Here is a 23952-nt window from a genome sequence, read left to right on the forward strand (position 1 = left end):
TTATCTAATATTATCTTCAAATATTACATAAAACATTAAAAAAGAAAACATTAAAGTTTAAAACATTAATTTTAAAGATAAGTTTAAAGGAAGAAAGCATAATTTCAAACATTTTGGGAAATAATTTTTCTGTCCTTTCAGTTTTGAACTTCTCAAATCAGGAGAACTTTTTTTAATACAAAAATTATTTTTTTAAAATATCATTTAAATTGCTGAATCATGTTAAGGAAAAAAAAGGCAAATTAACTACAATGTGTGTATGTGTGCTTATGTGTGTGTGTGCGCGCGTGTATATATCATAAACAGTAACTGATTATTGAACACAACATCACTGAAATCCATGAATGTGACGTATCTGAAATCCATGAACAGTTTTTTTCATACCAGCTTCAAGAGTAACCTCCAGAAGTGGTAGTACAAATAATAACAGTAGCAATAACTTTGTTAGGAATAAAGGTTTAATTTTTCAGGTTTCAAATGAATATCCAAAATGTCTCAGGACAATTTCAAATATTTTCATTACATGCTTGGACCCAGCTTTAAATCACATATAAAGATTTCCAATCAGTAGCAATTAGTACATGCCAATGAATGTAGATAAAACTAAGCATTTCCAACCAATAAACTACACAATAGGATTTTATTTCACTGTATTAAGGATATGTTGATACAGCTTTTCAGTGAATGCTCCTGATGAAAACTTTTCCAAAACTCTGATTCTTCCAGCAACTCCCATTGTCCTCTTTAAATTAGGATTTTTTATAAATTTCTCCATGGCTTCTGAAAATTGGGTTGGAAGAGGATTGCACAGAAAACCTGTCTGATTGTTTACAACTGATTCCATAGGTCCTCCTGAATTTACAGCAATAACTGGGCACTTCATGTACATAGCTTCTAAGGGAACTATACCAAAGTGTTCATTACATGGTGTGTATAGGACACATATGGAATTACTAAGAAGAGCTACTTTCTGCTCATCAGAGAATGATCGCAGAAATGTGGTATGATCTTCAACCTGAAGTTTGGTAGCGAGTGCTTTTAATTCAGCAAAATATTCCACATTTTCATTAACTGCCTCATCATAACCACCAGCTAAAACTAGATGAACTTCACTCCAGCTTTGAGTATCAAGTCTACCACGAAGATCATGTAATGATTTCAAAGCCAAAACTAAATTTTTCTTTCTTTCATATCTATTGATGGAAAGAAACAAGAATTTCTTGTTTCCATTAGGAACTATATTAGCAATATTTGCAGAAATAGCAGTATCAAAAATATTGACATTCAAAGAGGGATAAAGGACCTCTGGATTCATGTGACACAAGGATTTGAAGGTGCGTTTGAAAATATTTGCTGTGAAGTAACTATTGACAAGAATACAGTCAGCCATGCCAGTTGTATATTCTTCTAACCAATCTAGTGGAGCTCTGTAGATGCGTTTAAGCAATGATTTCCTCTTAGTTAAAAGTTGATCAGGAAAGTGACAGTAAAACAAAATCTTTTTATGGCTCCGAGCTAGACGTAGTATTGGAATGCATGCAGATACCTAGGAAAAGAAAAAAAAAAGTGGAAAAAAGTGTATTATGATGAAAGTTAATGTGTTAAAAAAATGATTAAGATTTTGTATTTAGTGTTGCATTTTCTTATGTTAAATTTTCAAAAGATTTCCATTTTGATCATCTCCTCAGTGATATTTAATTCAAAATTGTTATTATTCATTTATTTTTTTCAAGAATGCCAGCTAATATTAGCAATCCAAAGAATATAATTTTTTCGGTAATTTGTTGTTTCTGAGGTGACAGAAAATCTCAGCTAGTCTCCTTTGTTTATTTGAGACATATCATTTATCTAAATAACACCTCCCCCCAAGCATTTATTGTCTAATGTTGATATACCAACATATTAATTTTGGAGAAAATTCTGCATAAGAAGCAAGTGGCCAATATTCTGGTCTGATGCATGTGGCAATATCTGAGAACCATTCTTCCCCTCAATTGAAAAAAGTATATTTTATGAAATGAAGGCTAGAAAGAATCTTCTTGGTTATTTTATACTCCATGATTGAGCAATTGTTTTTTTAGGGCCTAGTAAAATACCTCAATGTATTGAATTACTTTTGAAAGTAATTGTCCCATCCTGGATGTCCAATTAAGTATTCCTTTCCAAAAAGATAAAAATGATTTGTAGACACATCTCCTCACAGATATACCCAGAGAGATAGGTTTTTTTTAAAAAAAAAGACAGTCTAAAACAGTGGTTCTCAACCTTTCTAATGCCGCGACCCCATAATACAGTTCCCCATGTTGTGGTGACCCCCAAGTGGGTGTGGCCACCAATAAGAGGGAGTAGGACAGCTAGGGAAAAGGGAACAAAATGGTGGACAGCATGATTTGGCGACCCCCATGAAATGGTCGTTCGACCCCAAATGGGGTCCCGACCCACAGGTTGAGAACCACTGGTCTAAAAGTAGCTAGTTCTATAATACTGAATAGGCTTTAATCAAGAGAAAACACTCTCTTAACAATTTTACCTCTGCTTTGGTGACATATTTGACACAATACAGTAAGGTATAGAATTATACTAATCATCACTTATCAGCAAATTAAAATTGTATGGGCCACTGACTATAGAATAACAATATTTCTATAACATTAAATAGCTTGAGAGAATCCTCTTAAAATGATTTCTAAAACATAAGTAGTATAATTCTATTTTGCATTAGTAAGATTCCCATCTTACTGGCACCATAAAGAATTTTTATAAGATTTTGAGCACCATACTTTAACAAGCAACCAAACTGGAAAAAGACCAATCAACAGCAACTTGAATATCAGGGGAAAGAAAGAGTAAGAGAACTTTTGAAAAAAAAAAAAAAAAGAGTATGGGTACATCACTTATAAAATATCTGAACAGATATCAAGCTATGGAGGCTATAATAGGCTCTTAAATATGTGAAGATGCAAAACATGGAATAATATTCTAAAATAATATATTATATTGTAATAATGTAATATTTTCTAGATCCTCCAGGAATGAACAGCAGTCTCACATTGCAGGTGAAGCTAAAAAAAAAACAAATATTCAAAAGCACACCACTTCCTTAAATGGGTGACATTTTCTTAACATGGAATATGAATAGTTCTAAAATAATTAATATAAAATTGTTTACAATGTGAGAGAGGAAGGGCGGTAGGCCCGCGTTACATCCGACTGGCTAGAACCTTAATTCTGAATGGATAGCAAGAAGTCAAAATAGAAAAATGAATACCTGTTCTTTGCACTCTCTTAAATACTGATCTTAATTACAGAGAATTATCGGGAGAAAAAGGCATAGAAATAATTGTGTAGCCTTTTAAATATATCGTGATTTGGTGCGTATTTAAAGATTTTCTATAAAATCAGTATTTTCAGAATGTAATGTTAGGGGGAAAATAAGTTTAGGAACAGACTATCCGAGCGCTCAACACACCTGGTCACAAACAAAGACATCAAACTCCTCTCCACTAAGCAGCAGCACGTGCAAAGCCAGCCATATCATGCGTAGTACGGCACAGAGAGCGTGGCCTCTTCCGAAAATGTTTCGTGGCAACCAGTCGCCAGCTATTCTTATGTCTAGTTGAGCCGTTTCGGAGAAGCACCGCGAGGAATCATAGCGCGGGGTCCAAATTTGCACGCGACAGCCTCGTGCGCGGAGAGCTAGAGCTGCGTCTATTATCAGCCTCTCTGCCCCACCGATGCCGAGATCTGGGTGCAGAAAAAATACGGACGGTCCCTTTTGCTGCTCCTCATTTGTTTTAAGCTCCGGAGCGGCCATGATGACGTCCGTTGTTTCAAGCTTCCGCAGTATAGGGCATGGCTACAACAAACATATCCGGATCATTCAAAAAGCCAACTCAGCTTTAGGTGTTTTCCTCTGAAATAGAGCCTAAAGCACTGCCTGCTCCTTTTCACTTTCACACAGTATAATTAGGAAGGAACTGTCAGGAATAAATTAAAATTTAGCTTAACTGCATTTGTTGAAAGAAAGAAAGGGTGATCTAGTTAGATTATTTTCTTGGTTATGAGAAGAATTCCAATCGGGCAGTGAAGTAGTCTCCTGATTCGGAAGGGGACCTGTTGCGTCAAAAGAAAGCAGGTCCCTTCTTCAGACGGAGACGTGTCCTGTGAATTCAAGGGGTTCGTGTTGTGTGTGTCACCTTTGCTATGGTAAGCGAAAGGAGCAACAAAAGGACGGTTTGTAATGAGACATTGGGTATGCGTATATACCTAAGAATCTACATTTAATTGTCTTTCTTTAATTTTCAGCCGGGTCCCAATCCTAGCGCCACCAGTGTGGGTGCCTCTAGTCGCTCCCCTAGCAAAGCAGTAGCCCCACGTGCGACGGGATCCACAGTGCGACAGAGGTAGGAAGATAAAGAGTTTATTGATCGTTAAATTAATAGCGGGCTGTAATAGAAACGACTCATAATGGATCACTCCTTACTTTTCATCGTTTTAAATTACAGTTACGTAAGTGCATATATAAAGTACAGCCCACTGTATAGTCACCAGAACGAGGCAATAAACATTCGAACGAACTATAGGTAATAGCAAAGAATTGCACTTTTCGATAACTCTGATGCCCTTAATGATCTACTGGATTTTAAGTGCCAGAAAGATTATCATGGAAAGTGGAGAAACTATTCATTGCTTCATTTATTTCTATATCAGCGGGATATTTCCTTGTAGTTATATCTCTAATAGTTTAAGTTGGAGAGATTTAGAAACTACAGTCTTTGTTTGTAAACATCTCTAACACTTAACTTTCTTCTGTGCATATCATAGTTTTGGTGTACATCAGTTTGATATAATGGTTGAAGTATTGACTTAGAAACGAGGAGACTATGAGTTGAAGTCCCATCTTAGGCAGAAAAATAGCTGGGTGACTTTGGGCCAGTCTCTTTCTCTCAGCCTTACTCACTTCACAGGGTTGTTTTGGGGGAGGAATATCACACGTGTTCACTGCCTTGAATTACTTATAAAATAATAAAAGTGGAATAGAAGAAAAATGTAAATAAATAATAAGTGACTAGAAGATAGAAATGGTAGATCTGAATTTCTCTTAAAACTGCTGAAGTATAATTCCCATTAATTACTAGCATCATCTGTGAGGAATTATGCTATGAATTGTAGTTCAATAAGGCAGTTTTCCTATCTAGGTTTGATACAAGGCAGTGCTTCGTAATCTTGTAATGGAGTTTTTTTCAGTTATAAAATTGATAAAAAAGCAAAGCATGTAGTGTATATAAAAGTTGTATGCTTGGTTACTCTTTTTATTTTTAATATTCTTAAAAACAGCTTGGTTATTCTTGATATATTTTCATTTTTGGTTTTGTTTGTAGGAAAAATGCGAGCTGTGGAACAAGGAATGCAGGTCGTTCAACTTCTGCTGGTACTGGAGGAATGTGGAGATTTTACACAGAGGATTCCCCTGGTCTCAAAGTGTAAGTAAAAATATAAAGGCAATAATGAAGAATTTATTAGTGTTTCTTGTAAATCTACTTCTTCAAAAGTAATTAGATTTGTAACCAGAATTTTTTGTAGTATGGTTTTAGATGCTTTGATTTTTCTCACGATCATCAAATTTCACATTAGTCCATAAGGTATTGGAGTAGTGGTTGTGCTTGCTCCCAGAAGCATGAATTGTGCACATTATTCTGCTTTTGTCTTTATGGTAGTGAATAACATAGGGCAGTATTGACAAGGGAGATTAACATTTAATTTTTTTTCTGAACTTTTGGTTTCACAATTCATAGTATTTTTCTGCTTCATTTCTTCAGAATAAGATGGGAATACAGTATTATGATAATTCCACAACTTTCTGAGGTTTACCTTTGCATACTTATATCTGATATTTACCCCTTGTCTTTAAGATCATATAAAGCAGAGGTCCCCAACCTTTTGGGCAACAGGGACTGGTTCCGTGGAGAGAAGTTTTTCCATGGACCTGAGGGTGCGTGGTTTTGTGTGCTGCCTGCATCTCATGCATCTTTTTGCGGCCCGGTTGCTGGCATGTTGTGGCCCAGTACTGGTCCATGGACTGGGCGTTGTGGACCCCTAATATAAACCACTTAGAGAAACTTTTTCATGCAGTGCATACTTACTATGAAGTACTACTAAATAATTATTTACCAAGTTGTTTTAAAAGATGATTAGCAGTTTATAACCAGAGAGATTGGTAAATTTTAGGTCTGACAGCCAGTTTGGTGTGGTAGTTAAAGACACTAGCTTAGACAGTGTGTATTCTAATTCTGTCTTAGAAAGCCAATTGAATGATTTGTAACCAGTTTCAGCTTTAGGAAGAAAGCAGTGGCAATCTCCCTTCCCAAAATGTTGACAAAAAAACTACATGGACTTGTCCAGACAAGTGCCAGGAATCAAGGTTGACTGAAATATGTATGAATGCAGACATTTTAGATACACTGTATATATATATACATTGTATATTTATCTATACTGATAAATACAGTTGTGGATATTAAAGCACTCATGTCTAAGGATATGCAGTATTTGGATTCAAAGGACCATTTGCTGCTTCAGACTCAACTACTTCACACCACTACTCATATCCAAGTATGTGATAATTTTGTAATGATTGCAGGAAACTTAGGTTCTGAATAAAGTATTTTTTTCTTTTATTTTTATGAATTGCTAGAAAATGTGTATTTCAACTATTTTCTCTCCTATTAAATAATCAAAAACTAAATATAAAAGTAAATAGTCCAGAATACATTGATTGTAACTCTTTAATCATTAATAAATAAATACATACATAAATAGACATATTTGTTTTGGTGCAGTTTATGGTCTTTACTTAAGAGTAGTACTAAGTAATGTTTATATTAAATAGTAAGTCAAATATTCCAACAAATGTTTATTGAAGTCAGAATAGGTCAGGGATTTATTAATTTTATTTAGATATAAAATTTATCTGATTACTTGACCAGTTTCTAGGTAGTTTACAGAATATATATATTTAAAAGTCGGTACAGAATGAAAATACAATGATCAAAATAGTAACAAGGAATAGTATGCTAAAACATAAATCAAGTAATATTCAGAGGAATCTTACAGACTTGAGCATTGGTCTCTAGCCATCAAGATGCAGTTCAGAAGTGAGAAAAATAAGAACCTTCATAGGAAAAATCAAATGCATGGGTATAAAATATATGGTTATCTGGTTCAACAGTAGTAATTGTGAAAGTGGACCATCACTAAAGTATGAGCCAGCAGTGTGCTGTGGCGGCCAAAAATGCTGATAGAACAATAACTAGTGGAACAGCTTGCCTCCAGAAATTGTGGGTGTTCCCATCACTGAAGGTTTTCAAGAAAAGATTGGACAATCATTTGTCCAGGATGGTATGAGGTCTCCTGCCTTGGGCAGGAGATTGTACTAGAAGACCTCTTAAGATCCGTGCCAGTCCCATGGTTCTATGAAATTATAGAGAAGTATTGAGAATAGAAATATCTAATGTAGAGGGTTAGACTTTGTTAAGGGCCTGGCTCACAGTCTGGAAATGATTCTGATCTACCAAGGCATGCATAGCTATGGTTACTACCATATATTTCGGCGTATAAGATGACTGGGCGTATAAGACGACCCCCAACTTTTGAGAAGATTTTCAGGTTTTAGAAAGTCATCTTATACGCCAGAAAATACAGTACAATATTGAATTTCTGTTTATAGATGAGCACAATAGGAGCTCCTTTGCTGCTAGAAAGCTTTGTCCTGTTAGTGCTTATTTCTGTAAAAAAATAGGGCTGGCCACTAGGGGGCAGATTGGTTTTAAATTCAGAGAACAGCTACCCGTATATTCCTGCGTATAAGACGACCCCTGACTTTTGAGAATATTTTCAGGTTTTAGAACAGTGGTTTTCAATCTTTTTAATGCCGCGACCCCCAACCGGTCGTAAGTCAACGGTGCAGCACCGTTTGCAGAATGGGACTTTTGGCGGGCTCAGCAGGGCAGAGACAGCCTGGACAATTCCTATTGGCTTTTGAAAGCCAATAGAATTAGACTCTATTCAAGAGAGTCTATTCTATTGGCTTTCAAAACCCAATAAAATAAAAGGGAGTAGCACAGCTAAGGAAAAGGGGAAAAAATGGTGGACTGCGTTGTTTGGCGACCCCCGTGAAATGGTCGTTCGACCCCAAATGGGGTCCCGACCCACAGATTGAGAACCACTGCTTTAGGAAGTCGTCTTATACACCGGAAAATACGGTAGTAATGCTTTTTATTAGCTTTCCTACTTTGACAGTTGTAGTCTTTTGTAGAGCAAACTGTTTTTAATTATTTTAATGGATTCTGTAGTTTTAACCACATTAGAATATTAGACTATACTTTACACAGTTTTGTCTCTGTGATGAGCTAGAAACTTAATAGAGAATGTGGGGAAGCTAAAATTCTTCTTACCCAGGTAGAATATAAAGAACCCTTTATTCCACTGTGCATGAAATTATGTTGTATTTGGGAATGGGAGGAAGACCTGTAGTAGCTTTATATTGCTTTTTATGTAATTTTTGCAATCTAAATTTTTAACTACCTCTCAGATATCACATGCATACAATGTCATTTTGCAAAGGTTATAAATATTGATTTGTATTTTACATCATTAAAGCACAAAAGCAAAGTGAGACTGTAAACTTTAAATATATTCTGTTTTAATCTTTTCTGTTAATGATACATTGTCATTGCTTAATATCATAACTGTAACACTCCAATTCTTTGGGTACATTGTTATGCTTTCTGTTGCAGAACTCTCTCATTTAAAAATTTTTTTTATACCAATAATCTTTAACCTATATAAAACATTTCTGCAGAAACCAACAGTATTTATTTACAAGTTCCAGTCATTTTAAGACACCTTTCCAAACTTGAAATATTCAAAATGTATTGTTGCAATTTCCATTATAGCAATTGATGATAACTATCTAGAGATAACAGGAGTAATATAATAATAATAACAACTTTATTGTCACTTCGAATGTACACTAATCGCCATATATTAAAATTTCATTACATACAGCTCTCAAAAGACCACCATCTCCAATATACACTACATAAATCTGATCAAAATAAATAAATAAATAGAGAATAATGCATTCTCCAGCATGACGAGTGGAGAATCCACCAATGGGTTTTGCTTGTTTTCTGCCCATATAGACTAAGTCAGCCAAATTGCCACACCCCTCTCCCTGGAGAAGAACTCCAGTCTCGACTTAGTCTCTAGCCCGGAAGGACACATTCATCTTGACTCCAAGATCAGATCACTAGATCAGGTCATATTTTAAATTTCTTACCTTTTTTCTAGAAAGGGGGGAGTGGAAAATGAACGGCTGTTCATTTGCCGTCCCAGCCGATCGCAGTGCAGCTATGAGGCTTGCTCTACCCCAGCTGATCATCGGCTAGTCCCAGCTAATAGTCAAAGAGAGAACAAAGAGCCGGTCACCATTTCGGCACCGCATGGACTCTAGGGAAAAGGGAGGAATCCCCCCCCCCCGTAGAAAGGGAGCCACAGTTTAGCGCTCTCCATGGAGGAGCTGATTTTTCCGATTTCAGCTTCCTCATTCCAACTGCAGATAGACAGATCAAAGCGGCAGCGATTATAAAAGCAGGCTTGCGGTGGCCATTTTGAAGCTGCGAAATTCAAAATGACCGGCTAGCCAGCTCCTATTTAGAACTCATCAGGCTGGACGTAATTACTCCCCCCAAGCACAGTGCCAGAAAACTGCAGCTGATGCGAGCCGGCACAAAGTAAAGGATTAATCCTCCAATTTGACCCAAGAAGGTGATTAAACCGGAGAAGTTGCGAACAGGGGGGAAAGGAAAGGGGGAAGCGCGCATCATCCTCAACTGCAGCCCTTCCCAGAACAAGTCATTACTTTCATCTGTACCGGCTGAGCTTTCAACCCGACAGGACTCATTTATCACCAAAAAATAAAAAAAAGAAAAAAAGAAAAAGGAAAAAGTGAGAGAGAAAAGGTGGAGTCATATGTCTGCCCAACATTGATGTGCGGGTCGTATCATTAATTTGATCTTGCCACTACCAGCAACATAACAGTGGTTGGATTAAGTGAAGCACAGTGGTGTGAATATACCATCAATTGACCTTACCACCTTGGACTGTACATTAATTGGGCTACCTCCTGGATTATTTCCATTCATTGCCAAGTCACTCTAGGGTCCAAGCTGGCCTGTTACCGGACCTTTTAACACGAGATTCCTCTCATTCTCCAGCATGATAGATGTAGCATCCACCGGTGGGTTATTTCAGCCTTCCTGCTCAAGAGACTAAGTTTGAAGTTCAGCCACGCCTCCTTGGGGCGGTCCTTCCTTCCCCCAGTTTTAACTTAGTCTATGCTCAGGAGGACGCAACTTTGGTGGCTCCTCTGTTAGATTAGAGTTTTACTTATTTAATTGATCAGATAGGCATTTATTTACCTTTACTTGTGTTTTTTGTTTTAAATTTATTATTGTTAGAAGTTTTAACAGTGTTTTTTTGGTGTTTGGAGGCAGTTAAGCTTCAGCCAGCAGGGGCTCATAGGCCTCTGGGGCCGATCGAGCCGATTCCGTCTGAGCCAGGAATAGCGCTAAGCAGCTGTTTAGCGCTAAAACAAAGCCTGGTTTCGGCGCTTTGGAGCAAGCTGCCTCGTCGTCAGATCTAACGGAGTGCGGCTCGGTTGGGAGGACTCGTTCCTTCCTCGTGGCCACTAGGCTCCACCAGGTGCTGCCTTGATCTGGATCGCAGCGGAGGCTGCGCAACCAACTGCAAGTGTCTCTGTCTTATAGATAAAGAAGGGGAAGGAGCAAGTATTGCAGGATTCCCCAGTATTGTTGTTATTCTGGCAAAAATAGGCATTGGGGAAGTTCTCCCTTGAAAGGCATCACCATTTTGGAAGACACGAGGTTGCGGCCGCCATTTTGAAGTACATTTCAGGCGTGGTCGCTGTTGTAGGCCTTGTTTACCAGTGGTAAATTTCAGGGCTGAGAATTTTATACTGTAGCCTACTGTGTTGGGCTCCTAAGGGGGAAAATTACACAGTATCTCTTATTGATTTGCTTTATTAGTGTGCTAAAGGAAGAGTGGAATCAGAATATATACACATAATTCTATTCTGTTTATAATTAAGGGACTATTGAATTACCTGTCCTCATAGTTCGCAGGCTCTGTTGTCAGCAGGGCCTAACCAGGCAGTTCTAGTGGACTGTCTGGCTGTTTGCCATTGCTGTTGTTCAGAGCGTGGGAACTTCCCTCTCTGACGGCCAAATCTGCGTAATTTTCCCCCCATTCCTGGATATATCCTACTCGGAATATCCAGTGAGCGATGGCAGACAGTGAAGCTCCTCAGACATCGCAGGGTTCTGGAGTTCCCCCCATACAACCAAAACGCAGATCTTCTGAATTGCATGTGTGGGGAAAGAAAAAGGCTAAAACCAAATATTTAACCACCAAGGAACCCTCCAAGGCTGCTGAGAGAGAGGCCTCGAGGAGACATCAGGCACTAGAAAAGGAATTTTCCAGAATTCAAAGGCTCAGGTCCAGTGAGGCTGAAGTGGTTCCCCCTGTTTCTTTGGACCGGTCCCCATTTGAGCCTCCAAGTGTGCCTTCTTATGATGCCCCCAGGGCTTGGTCTCCTCAAGGAGAAACTGAATAGGTTAGTCCATCCTCATCTCCTTCTTCTCATCTTCCTCCGCCTCCTCCCCCCTCTGTTTCTTCCACTTCCATCATACAACAAGTTCCAGTGGCCACACATCCTCACATAGCGGCGGCTGCTCGCTCTACTGATCAAGGCATGTAGGCAGAACAATTCCAAAGCTATATGCATAGGTGTTCAACCAATTTATGTCTTCTTCAATGAGTCAAGGGTTTTCCCAGGTACTACCGCTTCTGCCCACACCTGCATTACAGGCGGGGCGTGTTCAGATACCAGGTTCAGGTGTCTCCGAAGCATCCTCTCAATTAGGGAAAGGTGAATTGGTGGACCTGGAATCAGTAGATATTCCCATGTCAGAGGATGAGGAGGCGGCTCCAGATCTGACCCCGACAACGGGTCTCTTTGATCCATCCCTGTACAGGTCTCTACTCCTGAAGGCCTGTACCACGGCCAAATTGGCCACGAACAGGAACCCAAACCATCTACCTCTGCTACACAGGAATCTAATCCTTTGTTTGCAGAAAAGGTAGTGGAGGACAAACAGATTCCTTGCCCTGCCATATTCCGCACTACCGTGGAGAAGTAGTGGACTTCATTGGCAACTTTGCCTTCTCCCAATAACATGGATAAGAAACTCTTTAACGTCTCTTCCTCATTTGACTCTCTCTTAGAGGTGCCTAAGGTGGACACTCCGCTCACCTCTCTGTTCTCCACATCCACCATCCCAGGAGATATGGCAGAGAACCTAAAGGCGGAGGATAAAAGGTTTGAATTTTCCTTTCGCAGAGCTCACCAAGCCTCGGCATAGGCAATTAAGGCAGCAACGTCCTCATCCTTTTTCGCAAGGACATCCATTATGTGGCTTCATGAGTTACAAGCTTTGATTCCCCCTGAACAGGTGCGTACTCACCAAACATTAGGGAAACTGGTGGCTGCATCAGAATATATGGCCGATTGTTCCCTACAATCTGCCAAGTTTTCCCCTAGGTCCAATGCAGCCACAATCTCTTCACATAGACTTCTGTGGCTCAAACAATGGAGGGCAGATTTGAAATCAAAGTGGCGCCTATCAACGGACACTTACAGTGGGAAGCAATTATTTGGTCCGGTTCTTGAACCATTCCTGATAGAGGGGAAGGATAAGCAAAAGGTTTTGGCGCACCTCTCTAAAAAGGTGGATAGAAGGCCTCAACAGGACTTTCGCAGGCAGGCCTTTCATGCCGGGGGTTCTTGGGAAGGGAGGTAACCCTTTCAGACTGGACAAACCTGGGATTGGTCCAGAGGTTCTCGCTCCTTCTCGCCCAGGCAGGATCGACAACAGGACCACCAAGGTTCTGGAACTAAGGGTTAGTTCCATCCAAATGTCCCTTTCGAAGGGCTGGGGGGTCTCCCCTTCAGGAAATCCAAGTGACGCCAAAGCGGGATCCTCCCATAGGCGGTCACTTAGCATTGTTCAGCGACACTTGGGAGGTCACCAACAACAACACTTGGGTGAGAGAGACCATAAGATATGGTCTCGCCTTAGAGTTCCTTCCATTCCATTAGACCGTTTCGTTCAGTGTCCCACCTCAAGAAACGCACACAAGTCCGAGCTAGTGTCCAAGGCCATATCTCATCTGCTAGAAATAGAGGCCATAGAACTGGTACCATGGGATCAGATAGGGAAGGGGTACTACTCCATCCTATTCGTAGTTCTCAAGGTCTCGGGAGGCTGGAGGGCGGCAATTCTGGACCTAAAAGGGCTAAATTACTTTCTAGCCTATAGGAGATTCAAAGTGCAGTCTCTCAAGTCAATTCTGGCCAGCATCAGAAAGGGGGATTTCCTCTCCTCCATAGACTTGACCGAGGCGTACCTTCACATTCCCATCCTCCCACAACACCGCAAATTCCTCTGGTTTTGTTATGCACACCGGCATTACCAATACAGAGCTCTACCCTTTGTCCTCTCTTCGGCCCCTCAGGTATTCACAAAGATATTGGCAGTGCTAGCAGCCCACCTCAGATTGGTGACGGTGTGCGTACAATGCTACCTGGACGATATAATCATCCAATCCAGTTTGTTCCATTCTACCCAATCGGATCTACAGATCATGATAGAGACACTGCAGGAACACGGCTTCTCAATAAACTTCAAAAAGAGTCACATAGTTCCTTCCACTCGAATTCTCCACCTAGGGACTATAATAGATTCCATCCTGTGCAAGGTTTATCTCTCCCAGGAACGCAAGGACAGCATCAAGTCACTCATCCAAGGGATCCGGAGGGAGAGGGTAGTTGGGCAAGATGGTGTCTTATCTGGGCATTGTTCCATGGGCCAGACTGCATTCCAGAGCCCTCCAGTGGTTCCTCCTTCCCTTCCAGAGATGGAATGTGAGTGCTTCAACAAGGAAGGTGAGGGTTCCACCCCACATTCTTTCGTCCCTCCTATGGTGGACGTTGTCAGCATTGAACAGGGAGTCCCTATTCAAGGAACCTCCCAGGCTCAAGTTGACCATGGACGCCAGCCTATTCGGCTGGGGGGCCCATCTACAAGCTCACATGGCACAGGGTCAATGGTCACAGTCAGACCTTACACACAATATAAATTGGCTAGAATTGAGAGCAATTCATCTTGCTCTCCATCACTTTTCTGATATCGTGAAAGGAAACCATGTCCTGATAATGATGGACAACGTAGCAGCCAAGGCACGTATCAGGCAGGAAGGGACCCGATCATGGTCCCTCATGCAGGAAGGGCTGAGGCTGTGGGCGGAACCCAATCTGAAGTCCATCAGCGCAGAGCATATATCGGGGAGGCGAATAGTCAAGCCGATTCACTGAGCAGGGCGACAGTCGACCACTCAGAGTGGAGGCTAGATCCGGCCTTGTTCAGGAAATTTTGGAGAGGTTTGGACAACCAAAGGTGGATTTGTTTGCCTCGGTGACAAATTCCCACCTCCCCGGGTTCTTCACCACGTTCCTGTCACAGGGGCGGAGGGAACAGACGCCCTCTGCAGCAGGTGGCCAAGGGGGCTGCTCTACGCATTTCTCCCACTTTCACTCATTCAGGCTACCATTCGCAAGATCCTTCTGGAACAGGCGGAGGTAATCTTAGTTGTCCCACACTGGCCAAGACGACCGTGGTTTGCTGACCTCGTGGACTTGTCGGTATTTCCTCCATGGAGGATTCCGCCGAATCGCATATCACTCAGCCAAGGGAATCTCCTACACCCAGATCCCTAGTGGCTTCAACTAGCGGGAGAGTTTAGTCAGACAGTCCTATTTGTCCGAGGTCATATCTATGATACAAGCCTTGAGGAGACCCTCCACTAATAGAATTTATGATGCTACATGGAGGAATTTCTGTAAATGGTGTATCACTCGTGATCGTAGACCTTTAAAGGTCACTATTCCTGATATTTTAGGGGTTGAGTAAAGGTCTTTCACATAGTACCATCCACAGACAGATTGCGGCCCTGTCGACGGTTCTCACGTGTGACATTTGTAGAGCAGCAACTTGGTCTTCTCCCTCTTCATTTATAAGGCATTACAAACTTAATAGGTTTGCTGCTGCGGAAGCCTCATTTGGCAGAAGGGTCTTGCAGCAGGTTGTCTCCTCCGAAGGGACACCTGCCTAGACTGTCCCTCCCGGCAGGGACATGGGTGGCTTTGGTATGTCCCACCGGTGGATGCTACATCTATCATGCTGGAGAAGGGCCTGAACGCCTTTTCTCAGCATGTAGATGTAGCATCCACACCCACCCTTAACAGTCAGTCTAGGCATGTATAATTACAGGAGGAGCCGTTGCGTCAGACTTCGTCATATTTGCTTTGCCTCGTTAAAACTGGGGGAAGGAAGGACCGCCCCAAGGAGGCGTGGCTGAACTTCGAACTTAGTCTCTTGAGCAGGAAGGCTGAAATAACCCACCGGTGGATGCTGAAATAACCCACCGGTGGATGCTACATCTACATGCTGAGAAAAGGCATTCAGGTAAGACAACGCCCCGTCTCAATGCTTGTGCCAATGGCAGACACCATTGCTGCGCAGGCAGCGCAGGACTCCTCTGTTAGTCCTCCTGACTATCATCTGATAGACTTGATCATCTAATCAGGAGGCAGCAGGCAAGATCAAGGCCAAGGCAATATCTGGCAAAAGATCCTCCAAGGCAGCTGATAAGGAGGCCAAATGTCGACACCAGGCTCTGGAAAGACAATACTCCAGAGCCGAAAAGAGACAAAACACAGCAGGAGATGGACTGGTCCTGCCTGCTTACACAGAGGATGAAATATTTGACCCACCGAAGCCTAGTCAGGAACCTCTGGAAACAGAGGCTGACGCAGAACAGGCAGAGAGATCCCCCATAAGCAATGGGCCTGAGAGCCCGGGTGCACCTGTTACACACTCAGCAGCAAGGCCTCGTCCCTCAGATAATCAGGGAGCCCTATCAGAACACTTACAGTCCCTGATATCTCAGGCCATCATTCAGGCCATGACCTCTACAAGACATCATAGGTCCAGAGCAGGGTTTGTTACCTCAAGAGGCCTATCCTATCTCTCCCAAGAGGAGGCCACGGCTTACCAGGGATCGATCTCACCATCTCGCTCTTCCAGAAGCAGAAGGTCCCCCACGGGGGACTATGAACAAATGGACCAGGGACTGTCAGAGGATGAAGACATATCCCCTGACCCTCCACATCTTCAATCCAACCTTATTTAAATCCCTGTTCTACAAGGCCAGCAGCACTGCAAGGGTTAAGAGGCCAAGGCTCCACTAGGAGGGACCCTCTGCATGTCAGGACATGAACAGCAGGGTGTTTTCACAACCCACCTACACACAGCAATATATCCCTTGTCCCCCTCTCTTCTTTGATACAATTCAGAAAAATTTGGAGACACCGGAGTCCTTCCCTCAAATGGGAGAGGGGACAAATAAGAAACTGTTCAACATAGACCCAGCCTTATCAGAAGTAATAGAGGTCCTGGCAGTAGATGAGTCACTAGTGGCTCTATTCTCACCATCCACGGTATCCGGGGATGCGGCGGAGGCCATGAAGTCAGAGGACAGGAAGGCGGAACTCAGTTTCTGCAGAACTCACCAGGCCTCAGTGTGGGCAATCAAGGCAGCTATATCTAGCTCCTTTTTCGCTAGGACTTTGTTGCTCTGGCTGCGCCAACTCCAGGCCAGGATCTCCCCAGAGGAGGAGAGAACCCACCATGATTTAAGGAGGTTGGTGGCGGCAGCTGAACTCATGGCAGATTCATCATTACATGCCACAAACTACTCTGCCAAGGCAATAGCGTCCAACATCACAGCACACAGATTACTGTGGCTCAGACAATGGTGAGCCGACATCAAGTTTAAGCGGCTGCATCTTACAAGGGTGGCCTACTCTTCGGTGAGGCCCTCAACCCTTACCTGATAAAAAACAAGGACAAACACAAGATCCTGGCTCACCTGTCAAAGAGGACGGAGAGGAGAGTCTCTACCTACCATCGCAGACAGCCCTTTCAATCAGAAGTAGGTCCAGAACCTCCTTCCTTTTCCCGTCCCTATCAGCTCAGATCAGACCAACAGGTTGACAGATCCGGCAACAGGGACAGATTTAGGCAGCAATTCCACTCAAAGTGCCCCTTTCATAAATCCAAGTGACGGCGGGGGCTGCCCCTTTCATAAATCCAAGTGATGGCGGGAGGGCTTCCCCATTTGTGGCAGGCTGGCTCTTTTCGCACACAGATGGCAAGCCACCACCATGGACCTTTGGGTCCTAAATACTGTCAGATTCAACCTTTCACTGGAATTCACCTCCAAGCCCCCGAACCACTTCGTCCCTTGCCCATCACCCAATGATCCGACCAAAAGGGGCCTCATTAAGGAGGCCATCCAGCACCTCTGGATATCCAGGCTATAGAACCGGTGCACATGGGACAACCGGGACAGAGATTCTACTCTGTCTTATTCATAGTCCCAAAGAGTTCGGGGGAATGGAGAGCAATTCTAGACCTAAAAAGTCTGAACATAGACATAATACAGACTCTCTGGTCTATATTAGCAGGCATCAGAAAGGGAGACCTCCTGACATCCATAGATCTGACGGAGGCTTACCTTCACATCCCCATACTTCCCGAGCATCGAAAGGTTCTCAGGTTCTGCTATGCAGGCCAGCACTTTCAATACAGGGCCTTGCCCTTTGGACTTTCTTCAGCCCCAGAGTATTCACAAAGGTACTGGCGACACTCACCGCACATCTACGAACCATCCCCATGCACATCCAGTGTTTTCTGGACGAAGTTCTCATCCGATCATCGTTCAAGCGGCACAGTCAGAGCTGACGCTGACTCTAAGAGCCCTTCAGGACCACAGGTTCTCAGTAAACTTCCAAAAGAGTCAAACGGTTTCGTCAACCTGTCTCCTTCATCTAGAAGCCGTGATAGACACACCTGAAGTGTGAGGTCTACCTCTCTCGAGAACGCCGAAACAGCATCCGAGCCCTGGTCAGGCACATTCGAAGGAAACAGGCCACCACACTGGCCACCCTCTCCACCTGCTGGGAAAGATGATCTCATGCATAGCAATAGTGCCCTGGGTACGACTACACTCCAGACACCTGCAATGGTTTTTGCTCCCGTTTCAGAAAATAGGAACCAGTTCCTCCAACCAGAAGGTAAGGCTGCCACCAAGGGTCCTGAAGTCGCTCCAATGGTGGTCGTCCCCAGCGGTGGGGAAGGGACACATGTTCAAGGAACCCACCCGAGCCATTCTGACCACGGATGCCAGCTTATTGGGCTGGGGAGCACACCTGTAATCACAACTGCACAGGGGCAATGGTCCAAAGTGGATCTGAGACACAACATAAACTTGTTAGAGCTCAGAGCCATACACCTGGCCCTCCGCCACTTCTATAGCTCAGTGGCGAATCAACATGTCCTAGTTCTCACGGACAACGTGGCAGCAAAGGCCCATGTCAATTGATGGGGGCACATGATCCAGATCCCTCATGTCCGAGGCCCAATCGCTGGGAAGCTGGGCCAAGAACAACCTAGTCTCCCTCAGGGCCGAACACATATCAGGAGAGGCGAATCAGCAGGCAGACTTCCTGAGCAGGGTAACAGTAGACCACTCAGAATAGAGCCTGCACCCAGCTCTCTTCAGAGAAACATCACAGAGGTTCAGCCATCCAGTGCTGGACCTATTCGCCACTCCCAGGAATGCCCAGCTCCCGAGGTTCTTCTCCTGCTTCCCATCACAAGGGGGAGAGAGAGCAGATGCGCTCCGGGGACATTGACAGTGGGGGTTACTATATGCCTTCCCTCCTCTTCCTCTGATGCAAGCAACCATCAGGAAGATTCTGCAGGAACAAGCAGAGGTGATACTCATTGTGCCACACTGGCCAAGACGGCTATGGTTTGCCGACCTCATAAGTCTTTCAATATCTCCTCCGTGGAGGATTCCTTACGACCGAATCTCCCTCAGCCAGAGGGCTCTGCAACACCCAGAGCCACAGTGGCTCCAACTAGCCGCCTGGCACTTGAACGGAGCCTCCTAGCAGGGGAGGCTTATTCACCAAATGTCATTAACACGATACAGGCCTCAAGAAGATCTACAACTAACAGAATTTACAACTCCACATGAAGAAATTACTGCAGCTGATGTGCAAAGCAGCATTTAGACCCTTTTAAAATTGCTATTCCGAGGGTCTTAGACTACTTGTGGGAGGGACTTAAGAGGAGTTTAGCACCCAACACAATTTGCAGACAGGTGGCCACATATGGCAACTCTGAACCATTGGCCAAACACCCAGCGGTGCAAGCCTTCATGAAGGGTGCAATGCACAACAGACTACCCATGGTCCACAGATATCCCTCCTGGGATCTGTCCAAGGTCCTATAAGCCATCACCTCATTTCCATTTGAACCTATCCGGACTTGCACCTTACAGTACCTGACACTTAAGGTCGCATTTCTGGTCGCCGTTACCTCGGCTAGACGCATTTCAGAGTTAGCAGCACTATTAGTTAGGGAAGATCTCTGTATCTTCCACGCAGACAGGCTGGTCCTACGTCTGGACCCCTCCTTCATTTCTTTATTCCACAGAACACAGGAGGTGGTGCTACCAGACTTTTGCCCTCAACCCTCCCGTGAATTGGAACGCAAATGGCACACTTTAGATGTTTGCAGGGCCTAAGGCAATACATAAAGCGAACTGCACCCTTCCACAAATCTGAGACCCTGTTCGTATCCTTCCATACGCACTCAAAGGGGCAAAGGGTCACAGTGTCCACAATTGGCAGATGGATCAGGAACTGCATAGCAGAAGCATACCAGAGGCAATCTCTCTCAGTGCCTAAACAAATCACCGACCATTCCACTCACAGTGCTGCGACAGCAGCATGGGTGACTCAGGCGCCGATTGAGGAGATATGTAGGACGGCGATGTGGGCGTTGCCTTCCCCTTTTGTAAGACACTACAAGTTAGATATGTTCGCATCGTCGGAGGCCTCCTTTGGCAGGAGGGTCCTCCAATGAGTAGTATCAGAGAGTGGGACCCCACCCACAGAGACAGTGAGGCTTTGGTAAGTCCCATTGGTGGATTCTCCACTCGTCATGCTGGAGAAGGGGCGTTGTCTTACCTGAACGCCTTTTCTCAGCATGACGATAGAGAATCCACTCCCCCCCCTTAGGGCCAGTCAGGTCCTGTGCCGGGGAAGGGATCAAGCCAACACACTTGAATCATAGCCCACAGCTGTACCTCAGTCGGGACTGAGTCTATACGGGCAGAAGACAAGCAAAACCCATTGGTGGATTCTTCATTGTCATGCTGAGAAAAGGCGTTCAGGTAAGACAATGCCCCTATACCCACATATATTATATGACCCAGAGAAGCAACAATCTAGTTCGGGTTATGTATACGTGTGCATGGCAAGAAAAACAAATCTTGCAAGTTTACCAGACGGATGGCATAGGGAACAAAACTATTACAGAATTGGATAGTCCTGCTAGAAATACTTCAAAACCTCCCAGAGGGGAGCAATAAAAACAGACCGTAAGTGGATGTATGGGGTCTCTAACAATGCTTTGAGCTCTAAGCACATAGCACTTACAAGCAGCATCCTGAATACTAGGAAGCAAGCTTCCTATGATTTTCTCAGCTGTCCTTACCAATCTCTGTATGGATTGAGGCACTGCTGCCACAAACCAGACAGTGATGCAGTTTGTTAAAATGCTTTCAATTGTGCCTCTGTAAAAAATGGCCAGGACAGAAGGAGAAAGATGTGCTCTTCGACACAGGAAATGCAGACACTGGTTTGCACGCTTTACTAAGGATGACGTGTGGAGAGACCAATTCAGATTGTTAGTTATCTACACCCCCAGATATTTGATAGTGTTGACCACCTCTACAGCTGCATCCTTGACAGTGAGTGGAGTATGACTATGCCGGCTCTTTCTAAAATCTACAATGATCTCCTTTGTTTTATCAACATTTAGAACCAGGTTACTTTTATTACACCAGTCCACCAGAGCTTTCATCTCTTCCCTATAAGCATCTTCATTGTCATCCTGGATAAGATCCCCACTGCCGTGTCATCTCCATACTTCACAATATGATTCATAGCAGATTTGGCACAGCAATCATGGGTCATCAAGGTGAACAGTAGCGGACTCAGGACATAGCTCTGTGAAGAATTGGAAACTTTCTTTCCAACTCACACTGGGGCCTATCAATAAGGAAATCAAGTATCCAATTACATAAAGGATATTAAAACCTAATAGGCCCAGTTTGTTCACCAGATGCTGAGGGATGATTGTGTTGAATGCTGAACTAAAATCCACAAACAGCATTTGCACATGAGTATTCTTCCTTCCAGATGCGCCAAGCTAAGATGAAGCACATAGGAAAGTGCATCTTCTACAGAGCGGTTCTTCCGATAAGCAAACTGTAATGAGTCAAATGTAGAGGGAAGGCATGAAACCATGTAGTCCTTTACCAATCTCTCAAAACACTTCATCATAATGGAAGTGAGTGCAAATGTGGAGAGCACTAAGAAAAAGCTTTGTTCAACAGAATTTCCAGGTGAGGAGTAGGAACAGAAGTTTGGTGAACATTTTATTACATTTTATTTGGTGGTTGCTTACTATTTTTGATGCTTACAATTAATTCTCACTTTACTCTTAAAATCATCTCTTTTTCCACCTCAAATGAACCTAGATCTTGAGATTTCTTAAACTCTTGAATCATGAGATTTGTTCATGAGGTCTTCTGACAGCAAGATATTTTTATGCAATGAATAGAATCTTGAATAAGGAGTCAAACCCAGATGAAATAAACAGCATTTCTTATGTAAAAAGTACATTTATGTCTGTGTAACTAGAGATATATTTGTCCTTAACAATAAATTGCTTTAAGCCTCATTGTAATCAAGTCCCCAAACTTACTCATGCAGTATGAAATGGCACTGAAAAATATGACCTATAACCATTTTTCACACTTATGACCATTGTGGCATTCCCCATAGTCATGTGATCAAAATTCAGATGCTTGGCATCTGGCTCATATTTGTGACCATTGCACTATCCTGGAGTTATATGATTACTTTTGTGACCTTCTGGCAAGCAAAGTCAGTGGAGGACCCAGATTCACTTAACAACCATGTTAACAACTGCAGTGATTCACTTAACAATTGTGACAAGAAAGGTCATAAAATGGGGCAAAACTCACTTTACAGATGTCTCACTTAATAACAGAAATGTTGGGCTCAATTGTGGTCGTAAATTGAGGACCACCTGCACACATTTCTAGGGTTGTACCCTAGAACGGTCAAAACAAATCATCAAGGTCTGGAATTTATCCAAACTATTGTGCATTAGCTATGGTTTGGTAGAAAGAAATCCAGAATGTTTTGATTGTTCCTGGTTTTGGCTGAAACAAAACCCCAAAGGAACCATGGTATTGATTGCAAACCTTTTGACTTGATATGTCAATTTGAAAAATTCCTAAATTTGACTCTGCTGACATTTCAGCCCCCAAAGAGAAACAGTTATTTCCTCTTCCCATGGTGACTCTGAACAATGGTACTTTTCGGCAGTTCTGAGGCCTCAACTTAAGTTCTTAGTGTCTGCACTGCCACTCAAAAAAGCCACCTTGCGATGTTCCCTAAGCACATCCCATTCTTGTGCAGCCTCTGTAACTTATGAAAATCATGTGAGAATGGGATATGCTTTCAAGAATAGTTTTTGGGTGTTAGTGATTGCTTTTGTATTACCCAAAATGTCATGATGTATCACATTTGACACATGCGTCATAGGTGTACCATGACTTAACTTCCTCCTTTCATTTCAGTTTTGGCTTTTCCCCATTCTTTTTTCCATATCCAGAACAAAACAGCTTCCTTTTATTCAGGTTTTGTTTTGAGTATACTACTTTAAACCAGATGCTCTATGGATGGAGTTGTTTATACATAGAACATTTTACATTTTTCTAATTATTTTGTAATTTACAATATTTTATATTGTCCCAAAAGTGCTTTTTCAAAACTGGATTTCAGTCAGAATTATACACATAATTAATTATATACATAATTAAAACTTGATTTTGTCTATTCCTATAATTAACACAGCTCTTGTTTTCTTTTATTTTCAGAGGCCCTGTTCCAGTTCTCGTTATGAGTCTTCTTTTTATTGCATCTGTATTTATGTTGCACATCTGGGGGAAATATACTCGCTCATAATGTCATATCTACCAAATTTAAAATCACATTCTGGACCAAATTAACATAGCTATCGGATTTTACTTAATCAAATTATTTTTCGTTGAAGATGCTGTTTGTATCTACACAATTAAATTGCATTAAATATTAAAAAATATGACCAAATGAAACTGTTCATTTCTTTTTTATGAATATCATATTTTGATGGCAGTAAGGACAATTTCATTACAGGAAGTTCTCAGCTTAGCCATTCATTTAGCGACTGATCAAAGTTACAATGGCACTAAAAAAAAGTGACATATGACTATTTTTCACACTTAAAACAGTTGTAGCATCCACATGGTGAAGTGATCAAATTAAGATGTTTAGCAACAGGTTCATATTTTTGACGGTTGCAGTGTCCTGGAGTCATGTGATCACCTTTTGCGGTGTTATGACAAGCAGTCAATGGAGAAGCCAGATTCACTTAGCAACCATATTAGCAACCATTGCAGTGATTCCCTTAACAAGAAAATGGGGTGAAACTCACTTAAAATGGGGTAAAACTTAACAACTGTCTTGCTTAGTAACAGAAA

At 42.5% G+C, this 23952-nt stretch overlaps 2 protein-coding genes across 2 annotated transcripts; one reads left to right on the top strand and one right to left on the bottom strand.

Annotated features, from left to right (window-relative positions):
* Positions 1–440: 440 nt before the first annotated feature.
* ALG2 (ALG2 alpha-1,3/1,6-mannosyltransferase) lies at positions 441–3858 on the bottom strand. The gene is made up of 2 exons (XM_039358212.1): positions 3470–3858; positions 441–1546 (listed from the first exon to the last, which is right to left on the bottom strand). The coding sequence occupies exons 1-2, from the start codon at positions 3812–3814 to the stop codon at positions 641–643; spliced, it is 1251 nt and encodes a 416-aa protein (XP_039214146.1). The 5' UTR covers positions 3815–3858; the 3' UTR covers positions 441–640.
* Positions 3859–4047: 189 nt separating this feature from the next.
* SEC61B (SEC61 translocon subunit beta) lies at positions 4048–23542 on the top strand. The gene is made up of 4 exons (XM_039358214.1): positions 4048–4206; positions 4306–4403; positions 5382–5483; positions 23311–23542. The coding sequence occupies exons 1-4, from the start codon at positions 4204–4206 to the stop codon at positions 23396–23398; spliced, it is 291 nt and encodes a 96-aa protein (XP_039214148.1). The 5' UTR covers positions 4048–4203; the 3' UTR covers positions 23399–23542.
* The last annotated feature ends 410 nt before the right edge of the window (positions 23543–23952 follow it).

The sequence above is a fragment of the Crotalus tigris genome, unplaced genomic scaffold (assembly GCF_016545835.1).
Source record: "Crotalus tigris isolate CLP2741 ecotype Arizona unplaced genomic scaffold, ASM1654583v1 scf7180000019005.160374, whole genome shotgun sequence".
NCBI classification, from domain to species: Eukaryota; Metazoa; Chordata; class Lepidosauria; order Squamata; family Viperidae; genus Crotalus; species Crotalus tigris.

Bases quoted from the DNA above. Each gene is read 5' to 3' on its own strand.
- ALG2 (XM_039358212.1), bottom strand. From the start codon at position 3,814: ATGGCCGCTCCGGAGCTTAAAACAAATGAGGAGCAGCAAAAGGGACCG. The intron at 1,547-3,469 runs GTGTGTTGAGCG...TTCTTTTCCTAG, and splicing joins ATGTCTTTGTTTGTGACCAG to GTATCTGCATGCATTCCAAT.
- SEC61B (XM_039358214.1), top strand. The intron at 4,404-5,381 runs GTAGGAAGATAA...TTTTGTTTGTAG, and splicing joins GGATCCACAGTGCGACAGAG to GAAAAATGCGAGCTGTGGAA. The intron at 5,484-23,310 runs GTAAGTAAAAAT...TTTTATTTTCAG, and splicing joins GATTCCCCTGGTCTCAAAGT to AGGCCCTGTTCCAGTTCTCG.